Source organism: Gymnoscopelus microlampas (assembly GCF_963454915.1).
Source record: "Gymnoscopelus microlampas genome assembly, chromosome: 15".
In the NCBI taxonomy this organism is placed as follows: Eukaryota; Metazoa; Chordata; class Actinopteri; order Myctophiformes; family Myctophidae; genus Gymnoscopelus; species Gymnoscopelus microlampas.
The window spans coordinates 22,453,349-22,468,835 of record NC_139952.1 but is presented as its reverse complement, the minus strand read 5'-3'; the positions used below and the strand labels follow the sequence as shown (position 1 = coordinate 22,468,835).

At 41.2% G+C, this 15,487-nt stretch overlaps 1 protein-coding gene across 1 annotated transcript in view; it reads right to left on the bottom strand.

Annotated features, from left to right (window-relative positions):
- adgrb2 (adhesion G protein-coupled receptor B2) overlaps window positions 1–15,487 on the bottom strand; it is a gene marked incomplete at its 5' end in the record, with an annotated part of 273,288 nt that overhangs the window by 34,028 nt on the left and 223,773 nt on the right. The window contains 4 exons of the mRNA XM_084080191.1: window positions 3,615–3,686; window positions 4,501–4,600; window positions 8,924–9,022; window positions 13,194–13,279. Coding sequence (XP_083936317.1) covers window positions 3,615–3,686; window positions 4,501–4,600; window positions 8,924–9,022; window positions 13,194–13,279 — 357 coding nt within the window. The remainder of the gene's footprint in view (window positions 1–3,614; window positions 3,687–4,500; window positions 4,601–8,923; window positions 9,023–13,193; window positions 13,280–15,487) is intronic.

Below are 15,487 nucleotides of genomic sequence, written 5' to 3'. Positions count from 1 at the left end.
TTTAGATCTGCAAAGCAACTAGAAACTAAAGTTTTCATATAATTGTAGTGGAGTAAAAGTACAATATTTGCCTCTGAGATGTAGTGGAGTAGATATAAAAGTACTGAAAATTGGAAACACTAGAAAACATTGGAAAGTTAAATTGTATATTTTTTGTGAGTGGCAAATATTTCACAACACCCATTCCATGAATTTCACCCCCGAAAGCCTTTTATAAACATATTTTCTATTGAAAGTGGACAGGGGCGTCTTTCCCGTGAAAATGACGTCATCCGGCCGGAAAACGGAAACAGAAATGCACCGGTTTCCTGTTTGTCCCGGAACTACCGCGCTAGTAACAAAAAGGAATATCACGCTGTTTTTATGGCATTATAGGATTTGAATATTGGAAAAACAACAGCAAAAGAAAACACAGCTCACGGTAACTCACAGTACGTTTTAACAGCGGGCGACTCTCGGGCGATCGCCGGGCAACATCGTCCAAAAGATAAAGAAAATCCATCTTTCATCGCCCCCCGCCCACTTCGCCCTATCGCCAGTAGTTGCCGGCTCTCATAGACATATAATGCACTTCCGGAAAATACTATCCTGATCACCCACTGTTAAAACGCACCGTAAAGCTCCACTCGCTAAGAGGAACGATCCGCAGATAGTATAAAACAACAAAAAGAACACTTTTTGAAAAGCTTCTGCCTTCCGGTGATAACAAATGGAATTATGGGTAATGCAGAACTCCGCTAAATACCTGCAATGACGGTAGTGACCAGCAGAGGTTGCAAAAAATAGTTTTTTTTTTACTTTCCAAGTACGGCTTTAAGTACAGCACTTAAGTAAACATACTTAGTTACTTTACACCACTCTCTCTGCCCCTCTCTCTCTCTCTCTCTCTCTCTCTCTCTCTCTCTCTCCATTAATCACAAGTTCCATCCTGTGTCCATCTTTTGTCTCTCTGGGTTTATCTCTCTCCTCCCTCCTGGTATAGACCATATCTGTCGTTTATTTCCTACCCATTCCCGACTAATCACGACACCCCTTGCCGCTGAGCATGTTTCGTTCTCTTGCTCGCTCACTAGCTTCTCCTCCACAGATCTCAGCAGGGATGCCTGAGACACCACAGTCCTTTTCATTTCCCATCACAACGCCTTCAAATGCTCTGGATACAGCGTTTCATACTGCGAAGGCACGCAGAAACACACTTAACTGCATGCACTCCACTCCGGTGTTTACCGTACGCAACTAGAGGCCTTTTGTTCTGTATTGTTTCGCCCATTTTACACCGTCACTCCTCATTTGTCTTCATCTGTTCTCTCTCCTCTCTCCCGCTCTCTCTTATTTGCTCTTTTTTTCCTGCAATCTCTTCTCCTCGCTCTCTGTGCCGCTCTCTCTCTTTTTTTTTGCCTGCTCTGCCAAAGCTACGAGGGATTACACTTGGTCTATGGCAGGGGGGGATTTTCATACATTAACTAAAATAATTCCTGGATTTACTTTACGTTGATCCCTCCTCCTTTGTGATATTGATTTAACATGGCTAAGCATTCCAAGCATTTAGAAAATTCACTTTACGATATAAAGTGTAGCCGGTAATCATAACCAATCTTTAGGATGTAGGCAGGGAGGGAGGGAGGGAGGGGGGGCCTGGATAGTGCCAGCTAAAGAGGATGCATTTACAGATGATGTGAAATGGATGATCCTGTAATAAAACCTCTAATTGTGGCATGTGGGAGTGAGGTTTTTACTCATGCTCTCTCGGAGTGTGAGAACCGTGTGTGTGTGTGTGTGTGTGTGTGTGTGTGTGTGTGTGTGTGTGTGTGTGTGTGTGTGTGTGTGTGTGTGTGTGTGTGTGTGTGTGTGTGTGTGTGTGCACCTTTGTGCGCGGACATGCATGTACGTTACGTGTGTGTGTGACCATGTTGATATTGGCAAGACTGACCACATAAGTGTGTCATGGTTTGAAATTGCACCGTTGCAACATTAACCGCCAAGAACGTAGTCCTACGGTCCATTAAATCCAACTGTTAAGCGCCGAGACCGTAGCCCTACGGTCCGGGTGCTTTTTCCTTTTTTTCAAAAAAAAAAAAAACTTTTTTCAATTTTCGACACGGACCATTTCAGTGTAACACCACCGGAAACGGAACTATTTGCGATCCGGTTTTGCCGATCCCGTCGGCCTCCATTCTAAAGCGCACACTAAAACTCCATTTTCTCCTTGTAGTTTTTTCTCCTCTGTGATCACTGTTTAACATAAACCGTTCTAACTACAACATGGATGCCCCGTTTGACACGTGGTCTTCACTGCTCGAACCAGGCAGATGTCCGCGATGGATACAAACAGTGCACAGCTCAATCTTACGGATTTTAACAAGGTCTATGGCGACGTGAAAAAAACAAAAAACAAAAAACAACAATAAAACCTTTGCACTGGTGAGTACATTATGAGATTAACCTCTGGCGGTGGAAGTGTTAAAGCAAATTTTCCTGATAGACGATAGAAGCCTATTGATTGTATATTTCTGAAATAATAAATAAGACTTGAGCACAAGTAAGAACGACAAACATATATCTACAATGTCATCCCTGCTTTCCTCTCTCTATACTCTCTATACATCTAAACAATCATTTTAAGAATAGCAATAATAATAATAATAATAATAATAATAATTATAATAAAGTGCTGCTTTCCCAGGGGGAACTGAACTTTAGATCAGGGGGCATTAGATAGGGGTTTATGGTCTTATTCCATAGGGCGCCACACTAATCTCTTTAAAATGATCCCAGATCAGCTGGACAATTCTGCACAATCACATTGCATTATACCAAAGCAGGACATCAACATCATCCATAGATACTGGCGGGTAACCCCTCCCCCATGTCTTGATCCTTTCCCATTCTGACATGGCTTCAAAATGACCTGGTAAGTGAGCATGACATTTTGTGAAGATTCATGCCACCTGCTGGTGAAAGGACGGGTCGTAAAGGTCATCTCATGCTGGGATTATGTATACGTTGGCACAGGAAATCCGTGTGGACGCCACACGATCAGCTTATAGCCACAAATAAAGTGAGTGAGTAGATCAAGTTCAGGCAGACGACTCTAAGGAGTGCCTCCTCACTGAGACAGGCGACGTGTCAGCAGTGGTGGAAAGTAACTAAGTACATTTGCTTAAGTACTTTACTTAACTACAATTTTGAGGTATTTGTACTTTACTTGAGTATTTCCATTTTCCAATACTTTTTTTGAAAAGTTATATGAAAACTTGTTACTAATTACTTTGTAGATTTTGATTGTTATTACAAAACATACAGTACCACTTCAGCCCATATACATTTCTGCCGATCTTACAAGCTCACAATGCGTTGCGATGCGACGCATTGTGAGCTTGTAGATCGTCTATTTTCAAAAGCTTTGTATACATTTGAAAACGGGACATTTGTTTTGGTACTTTAAGTACATCTTGATACCAATACTTTTGTACTTTTACCGGACTTTTACTTGTAACAGAGTATTTCTACATTGCAGTATTGATACTTTTACTAAAGTAAAACATGTGAGTACTTTTTCCACCACAAGGCGACGGAGGGGGAGTATAAGGGAGATACAAGTTATTAAGACTCACCTCTCGGCGCATGGCGCAATGGACGGTGATGATGACAAAACCTTGGACAGAGTCAAAGACGGCAAAGAGGACCTTGGGGGGAGAGAGAATGGATAACATTGAGTTAGCTATTTTGTCCTTCTGGCTTCCTGTCTGTCAAAGAATTGGTTTCAAAACACTGCTGTTGGTTTATAGAGCAACAACAATACATTTCTTTGTACCTTGGGGAGAGAGAGAATGGATAACTTTGAGTTAGCTATTTTGTCCTTCTGGCTTCCTGTCTGTCAAATAATTTGGTTTAAAAATACCGCCGTTGGTTTACAAAGCAACACAACAATACACTCTGAACCCAGAGTCAAAACTAACTAATGTTAGTTCAGTTTTTAACGCACCACGTAGCTATGACAAACTACCAGAAAAAATGCAGGTCTGCTGCAACTCTCAGTTCTTTTCAATCAAAGCTGAAAACTTTTCTGTTTGCCATTGCCTTTTATTGAGGTTATTGATTCATCTCTTGTGCAGCACTGTAATTTTATTCTCATACTTTTTATCTGTTTCATCTCAGCTTATTGTTATTTTCTATTCTCTTAACTTTTTTTAATAACTATTTTCAATCGTATTCAAATGTCCTTTTATAATGTGTTTCTTTTGCACTCTCTCTTAATGCTCTTAATGTTTTGTGTAAAGCACTTTGAATTGCCTTTGTTGTTGAAATGTGCAACTGTATACAAATAAACTTTGTTTGCAGAGAAACTGCCCAAAGTTGAAAAAAGGAAGTAAGTACAGTATGGAGCATTTAACCAGCGAATCCATTTGTTTTAATGGCCAAACGGTTCTATGGGAGTCTCTGTTTTTTTGCTGATGTGTGCACGTTGTGGTGTGTGAGGTGGAGAGAGCGGGGCGGCACCTGGAAGAGTGTGGAGCGTCGGTCGGTAATGGCCAACACCGCTGACATCCAGGTCAACGCCAAGAGAGGGAGAACCACACAGGAACTCCACAGAGAGGCCCTGAGAGAGAGAGAGATAGAGAGAGAGAGGCGGAGTAGAGAAAAGAGAAGATGGAGGGAGGGAGGAAGGGAGAGAAGGGAAGGAAAGGAATGGGGGATTCAATCTCAAACCAGATTACACATGTTTCATTCCTCTCACACACACACACACACACACACTCTCACACGCGAGCTATAAGCGGTGAGCACGCTGAGGATGACAGGCAGAAGCAGGTCCATGTGAAATCCCCTGTATGCGGACGACGTGAGTGTCTATCTACAACTTTGACAACCGCTCACAATTATACGGCACATGTTCAACGCACGCCCGACAAACTTTGAGTTGATAGACAGAGGCACGACCTATAGGGAGGCTAGACTGGAAATTACTGATATGGGGCTTCTGAGGTGTGTGTGCGTGTGCGCGCGCGCGTGTGTGTGTGTGTGTGTGTGTGTGTGTAGCACATGCTGAAGTCAGACGCCAATTTCCGCTCTTCATGCTGTGTGAGCATCACTCTGATAGACAGTGCAGTCTAATTACATGGAGACATAGAGTATGCATGCACATCCTTTCATAACTATTATGGCTGAGGGCCATGTATGAATACAAGAATAACGATTATGACTCCCGTCTCACATTGTGGTTTTCCCCCCGTATAAAGAATGTTTCCCAACCAACACACAACACAGCTCATGTCATTGCAAATAAACGAATCGCATAGCTTGCATGGCAATTAAAAACAGATATTTAAATAATAAATGTATACTTATAATTAATGTGTACAAATATGTGTCTATATAATGGATAGTTTTAGGAAGAGTGCATTTCATTTTCCCCAAAAGGCAGAAATGAATCGTTTCAAATATTTCATATAATCATATAGTTTAATAATATTAAACGGTTTAATAATATTAAACTGTATGTTATAATACAGTTAGAGAGAAAGAGAGGGAGAGAGAAAGGGAGATGGGGAGGGTGGGAGAGGGAAAACGAGGGAGAGATAGACAGGAGAGAGGAGGGGGAGGGAATGGGAGCATGCAGGAGAGAGGGCGGGAGGGAGAATGAGATGGGGAGGGAGAGGGAGCCTATTGCACTCACGCAATATCCGGCCAATGCTGGGTAATACTGAAACCTGAACACGCTACTCGATATGTCGCTTTGTGTCAGCTCTGTGTCAGTGTGTGTCTCAGTGTGTGTCTATGTGTGCAGGGCGTGGCTGAAAATAAACACCTGGCTAAATAAAGTAAAACAAGAAAAAGATAATAAAAAAAACACTTCGCAGCGCAATAACCCCAGCGGATAACGTGGTACACAGCACCACATTTTCTGACATAAGAGACTCAATGGAGGGTTCGTGAAGTTCCCTCCATTGAGTCTCTTATGTCTCTTACAAGCAGGAAATGCGGTGTGCTAAATGCTAAAAATTAGCCTAGTCTGTCATCTATTCGATTCCATGTTGTTCATTATGGCTTACATAATGAATACATCTGGAAATATTAGTTTACGTTTAGGGTAACATTACAAAAAAACTCAAAGCACCTATATTATCTTTACTGCCTTGTGTATTATGTAATTATGTTTGGTTATCTTCGACGCAGGTGTTACACACATTGATGGCTTATGACTTTGTGACTGTCAACGGCATGTGGAGGTTCAGATTGTACTAGAACCTACAGTACAAACAGTGGAAGGTGGTAAATAATGCAGCATTGAACAACATCTCCGCCTATGGTAATATTCCATCATGTTGAGCAATAACTGCTACTGTGTACAAGTATGGTGCCTATACCTTCTTTTTTAAATGTGTTGTTACTGGGGAATGCGCAAGGTGGATGCGAAGAAGCACAGAAAGTCGAGCTGACTGTCTGAGAAACCCCCTTGTGATCCCGTAAAGTTTAAAATGAAGTGATACTGATAGGAGCTGTGTGGCTGCATGGAGAGCATTTTCATCTCATTACCCTCAAAAATAACCTCCCCGTGCGACGCTACGACTGAGAACAGAGAGGTTGCATAATGCGGGGTGGTGCATTTAACAAGCAAATGCAAAACCTATAATGAGATTCAGAAAAAAAAGGGCTATCCAGGGACGTGGTTGGAAACGTTTCCAACTTGTAACCCATGGACCAGGCTTTTTCATCCAAACGACCTGGCCGCCCTCACCATAAAATGAAGGTTCTACAATTCTAAGGAAAAGGAGATATCGCATATATTTGTTTTAAATGCTGCCAGACATCTACTCAACATGGCAGAAGTGATGGTAAGGTGGTACTTAAACCAGTTCAGTAACGGCACTTCAATAAATAATAGGCCTGATGGAAAGACAGCTGCGCCATTTAGATACCAAACATTCCATTTTCAAGTATACTTGTGCAAGGTAGGAGTCTGAAGTGACGATTAACTTTGCATATCATTGCTTATTTTATTGGTATTTTTTGGCACATATACGCCTATTTGGCTTCATGAAAATGTGCTGGCAATATTGGTTTAGCTGGCAAGTTGTAGTTATGTTCATATTTCTATGCAACTTGGCCTTATTTCACAGCAACCGATGAGGAACCAATGAAAATATGGGGAAAGCATGCTAGGACATCTACAGTAGCTAATCCAATATCCAATACGTGGCTGTACTTGGGGTTCATGTTGAATTAAAGTGAAAATGTACCAAAATAAATTTGTTTTGGCACATGTTTACAGAAGAGAAGGATTTTAACACATAATTCAGCTGATCAAATGCCTTGTCAGTAAAACCATTAGGGCCCTAAAAACAAGGCTGGCAAAAACACATGGTACAGCATGACTTATAGATTAAACAGCTGGCATCATGAATAGGAAAGCCCTTGACAGCTCATTCCACTATGAGGCAGACGTTGTTGTGAAACCTCAGAAAGTCGCAAAATTCTTGTTTTATGTCAAGAATTCCAATTTGCTGTATTCCTTTCACAAATATGTACGTGTTCCTTACATCATTCAGGTTACAGATACTAATAGCACATATCTATGGCTAATGGTAGCACAATAGTTAGGATTACTTGTGCAGTGGCAAGAGACAAAAATAAAATAAAAGGAAGAAAATTGAAGACATTCTCTGTTCATCTACAAATATGCCTGTGGACATGCATAATGATATACTGTGACTGATTTTTCACAGGCAGGATCCATTTTCCATTCCAGAGTTATAACTAGATAACCCTCCTACTTTGACACGAAACCTGTGATTGACTGTCAATCAATGTGCTGATTTAAATGCAAATGTCACCCTTAGTTACCAAAAAGATGGTTGCTGCTGTGTAAATGAAGTAGGTGTATAATATTGACTACACTGAGTCAATTTTAAAGTATCATTATTTTTTGGGTGGGGGCGTATATTTCTGCACTTATTGATTCATCTGCCCATAATATTACATTCTATTTTACGTGACTAACATAACCTTCATGAACAAATCGTGAGATGTCATTTTTTTTAAATACAAAACCTTTCTAAAGTTCTGAAAATCCATCTCCTTTCCTCACATTCCATCCACCCTAAATCAACCCCTCCACCATGGTCTCTCTTATACTCGCACACTCCTATAACGCGATACTTTATTACCGAATTAACATTTTCCGGGAACTACGGATTTGGCCTTGACTTTTCTTAATGTTGGATGTTTCCCAATGTACTGTAGGTGAGCTATGCAGGGAAACATGTCCTTGTTGCAAGGTGCACTGGGTAATTGTCTCCACTAAATGCCAGAATTGTAAATGTAAAATGTAAATGTGCTTTTATGATAATAGACCATTTGGGAGAATGTGGCACAAATGAGAACGCTGCAGAAATGGTTGAGATTGAATAATAATCCTAATCCATTAAACCCTTCCGCTGCTAATAATTATTCAAATAAATGCAATTTAACCCAGGTCTGGGATGTATGCATACATGAGAACAATATTGCCCAACTTGAACATTCAATCATAACAATGCATGGAGGAATGGAGCTTTCTTTCTTTCTTTCTTTCTATATTTCTATATTTCTATATTCTTTTTTATTTGAAAATCTCTGACTGTCATAACAAACCAACACATCAGTCCACATCAACACGTGGAAAGCAAGAGAGAGAAGGTGATAGAAGGAGTGAGAGAGAGCAATGAAGACAGTGAGAGAAAGAGAGAGGTCAAAGGATGTAAAGAGAAACAGAGAGAGCAATCAAGCAAGCAAAGTGGGATCGAAAGATTAAAGGATAGAGCATGCAAGATAGCTAAAGAAAAAGGTTCATTGAAATATGGAGAGAGAGAGAGAGAGAGAGAGAGAGAGAGAGAGAGAGAGAGGGAGGGGTAGAGAAAGAGAGAGATGGAGATGGACTAACATGGCGCTGGCAGCAGTAGCGCTGGGCAAAGCACTGCTTGAGATGACGCCACACTTGGAGCATTTCAGGAGCAGCCGGCTACGAGCCTCCACGGGGACACTTCAGGACGCACACACACGCACACGCACACACACACACACACACACACACACACACACACACACACACACACACACACACACACACACACACGCACACACGCACACATATATATATATACACACATATATATATACCACACACCACGCACACAAGTACGCATATTCACGCACATACAAATATATGGTTGGGTAAGGGCCAAGGATGTAGAGTTGTACAAATGATGTGGAAAATGGACAGGTGGGAAATTTGAAACAAAAACAAAAAAATAATTGAAACATAAAAAAGAGAGAGGAAAGGGGGGGAAAAGAAAAGGGAGAAAAAGAAAGAAAGCCAAATTAAAAAGCAGATCTCATAAAGCGGCATCGATGAAAACAGAATACAGACTGAATCAGAGCAAAAAGAGACTGAAAGAGAGAGACAAGACATTTGCAACGTTACAAAGGAGTTAGTGTCTTTTAATCACTTTCAACCTGGCATCCCTATTTTTTGGCATGTCGTTATAAGTGAACACCAAAAAAATCTAAAATAGCAGATCAACAAGCTCACCACGCGTCACATTACGATGCATTGGGAGCTTCTAGATCGTCTATTTTCTCTATTCAATAACAGTGCATAATGACACGTAGTGTGTGTATGTGTGCGCGCGCGCGTGTGTGTGTGTCAGTATCATTGTAGTGGTTGAATTGTTATAGACCTTATACACTACACAGATTTAACCTAGCAACAGACAGCATTAAGGGAATGATGAGCTGCCATACACAAAAGTCCATTGTTTGTCCGTGTCTGTGAGTGTGAGTGTGAGAGAGAGAGAGAGAGAGAGAGAGAGAGAGAGGAGAGAGAGGAGAGAGAGAGAGAGAGAGAGAGAGAGAGAGAGAGAGAGAGAGAGAGAGAGAGAGAGAGAGAGAGATAGTGAGGTTGAATAATAGGCAGCTCTTTAGAAGCTGCGTAAGCTATCTGGATATTTCTCTGTGTGCAGAGAAGCCTTATCAGGTTGTAAGTAGAGAACAGCCTATTCTTTGTCTGTTTACTTACAGCTGGGTGCTTGGAGTCAAATGGAACAATGCGTGAGTGTGTGTGTGTGTGTGTCTGAGTGTGTGCTGAAGGAGCAGAGAGAGTGATGGGGCCGTGCGTGGACTATGCTACATTAGCATCCCATCACAGCTCATTGCCTTTGTGCCAGCCATGTCCCCATGGCTTCATAAGGAAATACATTACGCTAACGACAGCCCGTCCACTTAGTAACACTATATACTACTACTGTGCAGTGGTGGAAAGTAACTAGGTACTTTACTTTTACTTTGAGTATTATTATTTTTTTTTAAATACATACTCTACTCCAGTGGTTCGAGTCCAGGGACCCTCAAGGTTCCTTGTGGGGGTTACAAATAGACCCTTATAGGTTTGTAACTCTGAGAGCGTTCAAAAGGAATCAAAATGGACCCTTACGAGTCCATTTGATTCCCTTTGTACGCTCTCAGAGTTATGGGGGGGTCTTTCAAAATAAAGAAGTTTGAGAACCACTGTTCTACTCTGCCCTAAATGCAGTACTTTTCACTTCACTACAGCTTTAGTTGCTAGTTACTATGCATATTTAGATTATTAATGCAACACATACACATTAACTGATAATATATGATGTAATACATCACAATTTACACATTAATTAACACAATCATTTACATCTTAATTTATACATTATAGGGTAAGTTAGCCAGCAGCACATAAAGTAATTAAAATCGGCCCCCATCTTTACCAGCTGCAACATTAAGATGATGAACACATTAATGCATTAGTAATTACAATCCAATAATATGATTGTGAAATGGGCCATTCTGCATAATTAGTACTTTTACATTTGGTGCTCCAAGTATATATCGATGCAAATACTTTTTGCGCTTTTACTCAAGTTAAATGAAAGCATGAAAATTCGATATCGGAAAATATCGGTATGGTTTCTTTTTAAATATAAGTTACAGGAGTTCTTACTGTATGGTGTGTGTGATGTGAGCTTACCACAATCACAGTAATCCTTAATCATATTCCATCATATTCAAGGGCTTTTGCAGAGAAATGAGACGGACTCCAGTCACTTTCAAATTAGAGCACTGCAGAGGGCAGGCGTGTGTGTCTGTGTCCATCTGACGCTCGTTGACGCTCGTTAATGTTATAGGCATCAAAGCAATTATTATGCTTCTAAACTGTCAAATAGGCCAACATCTAATCTAAGATTAGTGGGGCTCAATCAAATGACCTCCAGTGAGTCCTGGGACTCACTTTAATGAAAAACAACATCACTGTATTATATTAGATTTATTAGATATTATATTGATATTATAGCTATTTTATTTTACTAGAGATTTTGTTACCTGACAATTAGTTGACTTTTGGGGAAAAAGCCCGCATATATCGGTATCGGTTGATATCGGTATCGGAAATTAGGAGTTGGACATATTATCGGTATATCGGTTATCGGTAAAAAAAAAGTCAATATCGAACATCCCTAGTAACTAGTATAGAGCCCTGAGGGACTCCGGTACCAAGCATAGGGTTTAAGTGGTTATGTAACAAATATGAGTACTTCCTCCACCACTGTCTGAAAGTGTGAATGTGGAAAGGTGTGTGTGTGTGTGCGTGCGTGCGTGCGTGCACATACCCTGCATGTGTGCACGTGTAAACGTGTTTGTCCATATTAATTTTCTTAATCTCGATTGCATCACTGGGGTAAAAGCTAATCAAACCCCCTGGAGAGCCCGTCTCTATTGTTAACCCCTTGGAGCTGCTGCAAAGAGGCACTGATTTTAATTTGTCTGAGCGGCTGACAATGGAGAGAATGTGAGGAGAGAAAGAGAGAGGGGAGGGGGGGAAAAAAGAGAGAAGATTAAACTGATGTGTATGGAACTGGAAACATAGATATGGCTGGAGGCTGCAGATATCTGCACTCATTGGATTAGTAAGGATGATAAACCACCACAGATGGAATTAGAAATTCAGTGGCGTGCACGGGTATGAGAGCCTGCATGCGCTGTACTGTACAATATCCATAACTGTGTGCGTGTGTTATTTTTGTGTATACGCGTGAATATCCGTACACTTGCTTGTGTGCAGTGGTGGAAAAAGTACTCAAATGTTTTACTTGAGTAAAGGTATCAATACTGCATTATAGAAATACTCTGTTAAAAAGTAAGTAAAAGTCCGGAATTCAAAATGTACTTAAGTAAAAGCACTCATTATGCAGAATGTCCCATTTCAAGTTTTCCAATGTATAAAAAATCTTTTGAAAATAGCAGATCTACAAGCTCACAATGCGTCGCATCGCGACGCATTGTGAGCTTGTAGATCGGCTATTTTCAAATGTATATAGGACTGGGCTGAAGTGGTTACTGTATGTTTTGTAATAATAATCAAAATCTACAAAGAAACTAGTAACTAAAGTTTTCAAATAATTGTAGTGGAGTAAAAGTACAATATTTGCCTCGGAGATGTAGTGGAGTAGAAGTAAAAGTACAGAAAATTGAATACACTCCAGTAAAGTAAAAAATCCTCAAAAGTGTACTTGAGTACAGTACTTGAGTAAATGTACTCAGCTACTTTACACCACTGGTTGTGTGCAATCTGAAAATAAATAATAATTTAGCGGAATCAAATTAGTATAATGTGTCATGCGGTGTTCACTGATATGCAATCACCTTGCCACCTGCCAGTGAGTTTTCAGAGGAGCGAAGTGTTTCCGTTAAACAGACGCAACAGCAACGGCGTCTAAATAATTTCCTTGCCTAACTGGCTGGTGTTTGTTGAATGCCTTCAAAGTAGTTGTTTTTATCATATTTTGGTAGGCGCGAGTCTGTGTTGTGCAACAGCTCCTTGACAAACACATGACTTGGTAACCATGGCGACGAAGTCTCCGTTTTTTGGTCTGTCATAGGTTAAATTTCACCTAATGAAGCGGGGGAGTGTCAGAATTGACAGTTGCGTGGGTTTAGGTCAATACTCAGTGTGCATTTTGTGTGTGTGTGTGTGTGTGTGTGTGTGTGTGTGTGTGTGTGTGTGTGTGTGTGTGTGTGTGTGTGTGTGTGTGTGTGTGTGTGTGTGTGTGTGTGTGTGTGTGTGTGTGTGTGTGTGTGTGTGTGTGTGTATGTTTGTGGTGGTGCGTTGGCGGAGGTTAACTTACCCTGCCCGCTGTTTCTTGGACTTGTCTGAGATGCCATCTCGGGACATGAGTTTATTAAAAACCACTATTCCAATGAGCATGTTCACCTAGAGAGAGAGAGAGAGAGAGAGAGAGAGAGAGAGAGAGAGAGAGAGAGAGAGAGAGAGAGAGAGAGAGAGAGAGAGAGAGAGAGAAGAAAGAGTTAATTGTTTCTTAAAAAATATGATTTAAGGAGTCAAACAGATGCACTGATTTAGCCTGGCGTAGCTAGACTGTATCACTGCGTGGATATGAGTCTGGTGCTTCCATGAGGACGTTTTGTTTCCCAAGGGGCGGGATCAAAACAATGTCCCTCGACGCAATTGGTTAGACCTACAACCAACTACCAATTACAGTCGCCCATATCCGAATACTGGGCCCTGATTGGTGCCCCACGTCTTCTGGAACAGGAAATGGATTCTTTATGGAGCGGTGCCAGACCCAAATCGCAGAGTGCAATTTTGTTTTGCACTCGCAGATTCGTCTGGTCCCAGGCTAGCACTGATTAATACATACACTGATGGTGATACACTTTTCTCTGCAATCCTGTGAACAGTTCACTCCAATGAACACCACTGCAGAACTCCATTCTGATGTTGGCAACTGTTCAGTGCCTTGAATAACCAATGATCTTCTTCTCACCCTGCCTCCATGACGGCTAAGTCTGACAAACATCTACGGGCATACTGACCCAGTGGTAGACACACACACACACACACACACACACACACACACACACACACACACACACACACACACACACACACACACACACACACACACACACACACACACACACACACACACACACACACACACACACACACACACACACACACACACACACTCTATTAGCTGAGCCCAGATTTGGCACAGCCGCATATTTTCTATTCGGGAAACACTGCCCATCTGGCGGATTTTCTACCCGGATGACATGTCCCTTTATAATCCTCATTTTGTATGCTCTCCCATGGTCTTTCCCCTTTACTCTAACCTTTCACTCTCTCTCTCTCTCTCTCTCCCTTGTCCTCCCATTCGGCTCGTCATTACCAAATGACTGTGAAATATATGAAATCATACTGTATCAACCACCATGCAGCGCTTCATAATATAATGGCCGGCCGATAAGCTGGTGGTCAGGAAATTGAAAAAAGAACCTGAGTTCCCATGGATCCAATGTAGTTATTTAGTCACAAGCTCTTGAGGTGAAGATTAATATCCGTCCCAGCAGGATGTTGTATGTTTTACCATATTTGTTTATACCAAGGACCCCAACAGAAACAAGTCAGCAAGGACTTTTGGACGGACCTTTTAGACAACAGTATTATAAATGTAACTGTGATGTTTTACATTCTTTTTGCCTAATAAAAATGTCAATCAATCAATCACTTGAACACTAGTGTCCTTATTCTGGGGCAAACATTCTGTGAAAATAGCGGGTCTACAACACGGCATAGCCATTTACAGCGAAGAAATAGGCTCTATGCACAGCAGCCATATTGGAAATAAATTGTGCCCCTTCTTTACTTTACATCATAGAAGGCTCTGTTCCATTTAGCGTAGCACCCCCATAACTCTGAGAGTGTACAAACGGAACCAAATGGACCTGTTACAGAGTTACACTCCCATTTGGACACCCGGATTGCAGCAGGCAGACTTTAAACGACGGACTGACTGACTGACTGACAGCCAGAGGTGTAAAATGCCCCCACACACCTAGACTTACAAATGAGAACATGTACATGAAAAACAGCGCATAATCAATTCTATGCTGTACATGATAACGATGCTGTGTTCACACTAGCAGTGACAAAAGCGTGGTCGTTTTGTAACTCAGGGTGGGACAATGTCGGGTCTCTGCTCTAAAGTGTCTTGAGACAACTTGTTGGGATTTGACACTTTAATAAAAATGTAATTGAAAATGTAATTGAATTGTTGCTTCAGGTTGCTGGCTTCCATTGAAAATAACTTGTAGCCTTTGTCGGCGATAGTGTTGACGCAGCATGCGATTATTAGTTATCATTTGTTGCCACGGCGGGCTGTTACTCTTTATCAAGGAGGTTTAATGACTGACCACCTCAGGTCTGGTTTGGTTTCACGTCCTTGTTATGAGATACACAATCATGTCCCACGACTGGCTTAATGGAACTGTGAATTTTAATGTGAAAGATAAAAAAGTAATGTGGGGTTTTATGTATTTATTATAACATCTGTTGTAGTTGTGTCTCCCGTGAATCTGTCACCATCACCAGTTATAATGCTATAATCAAGATATA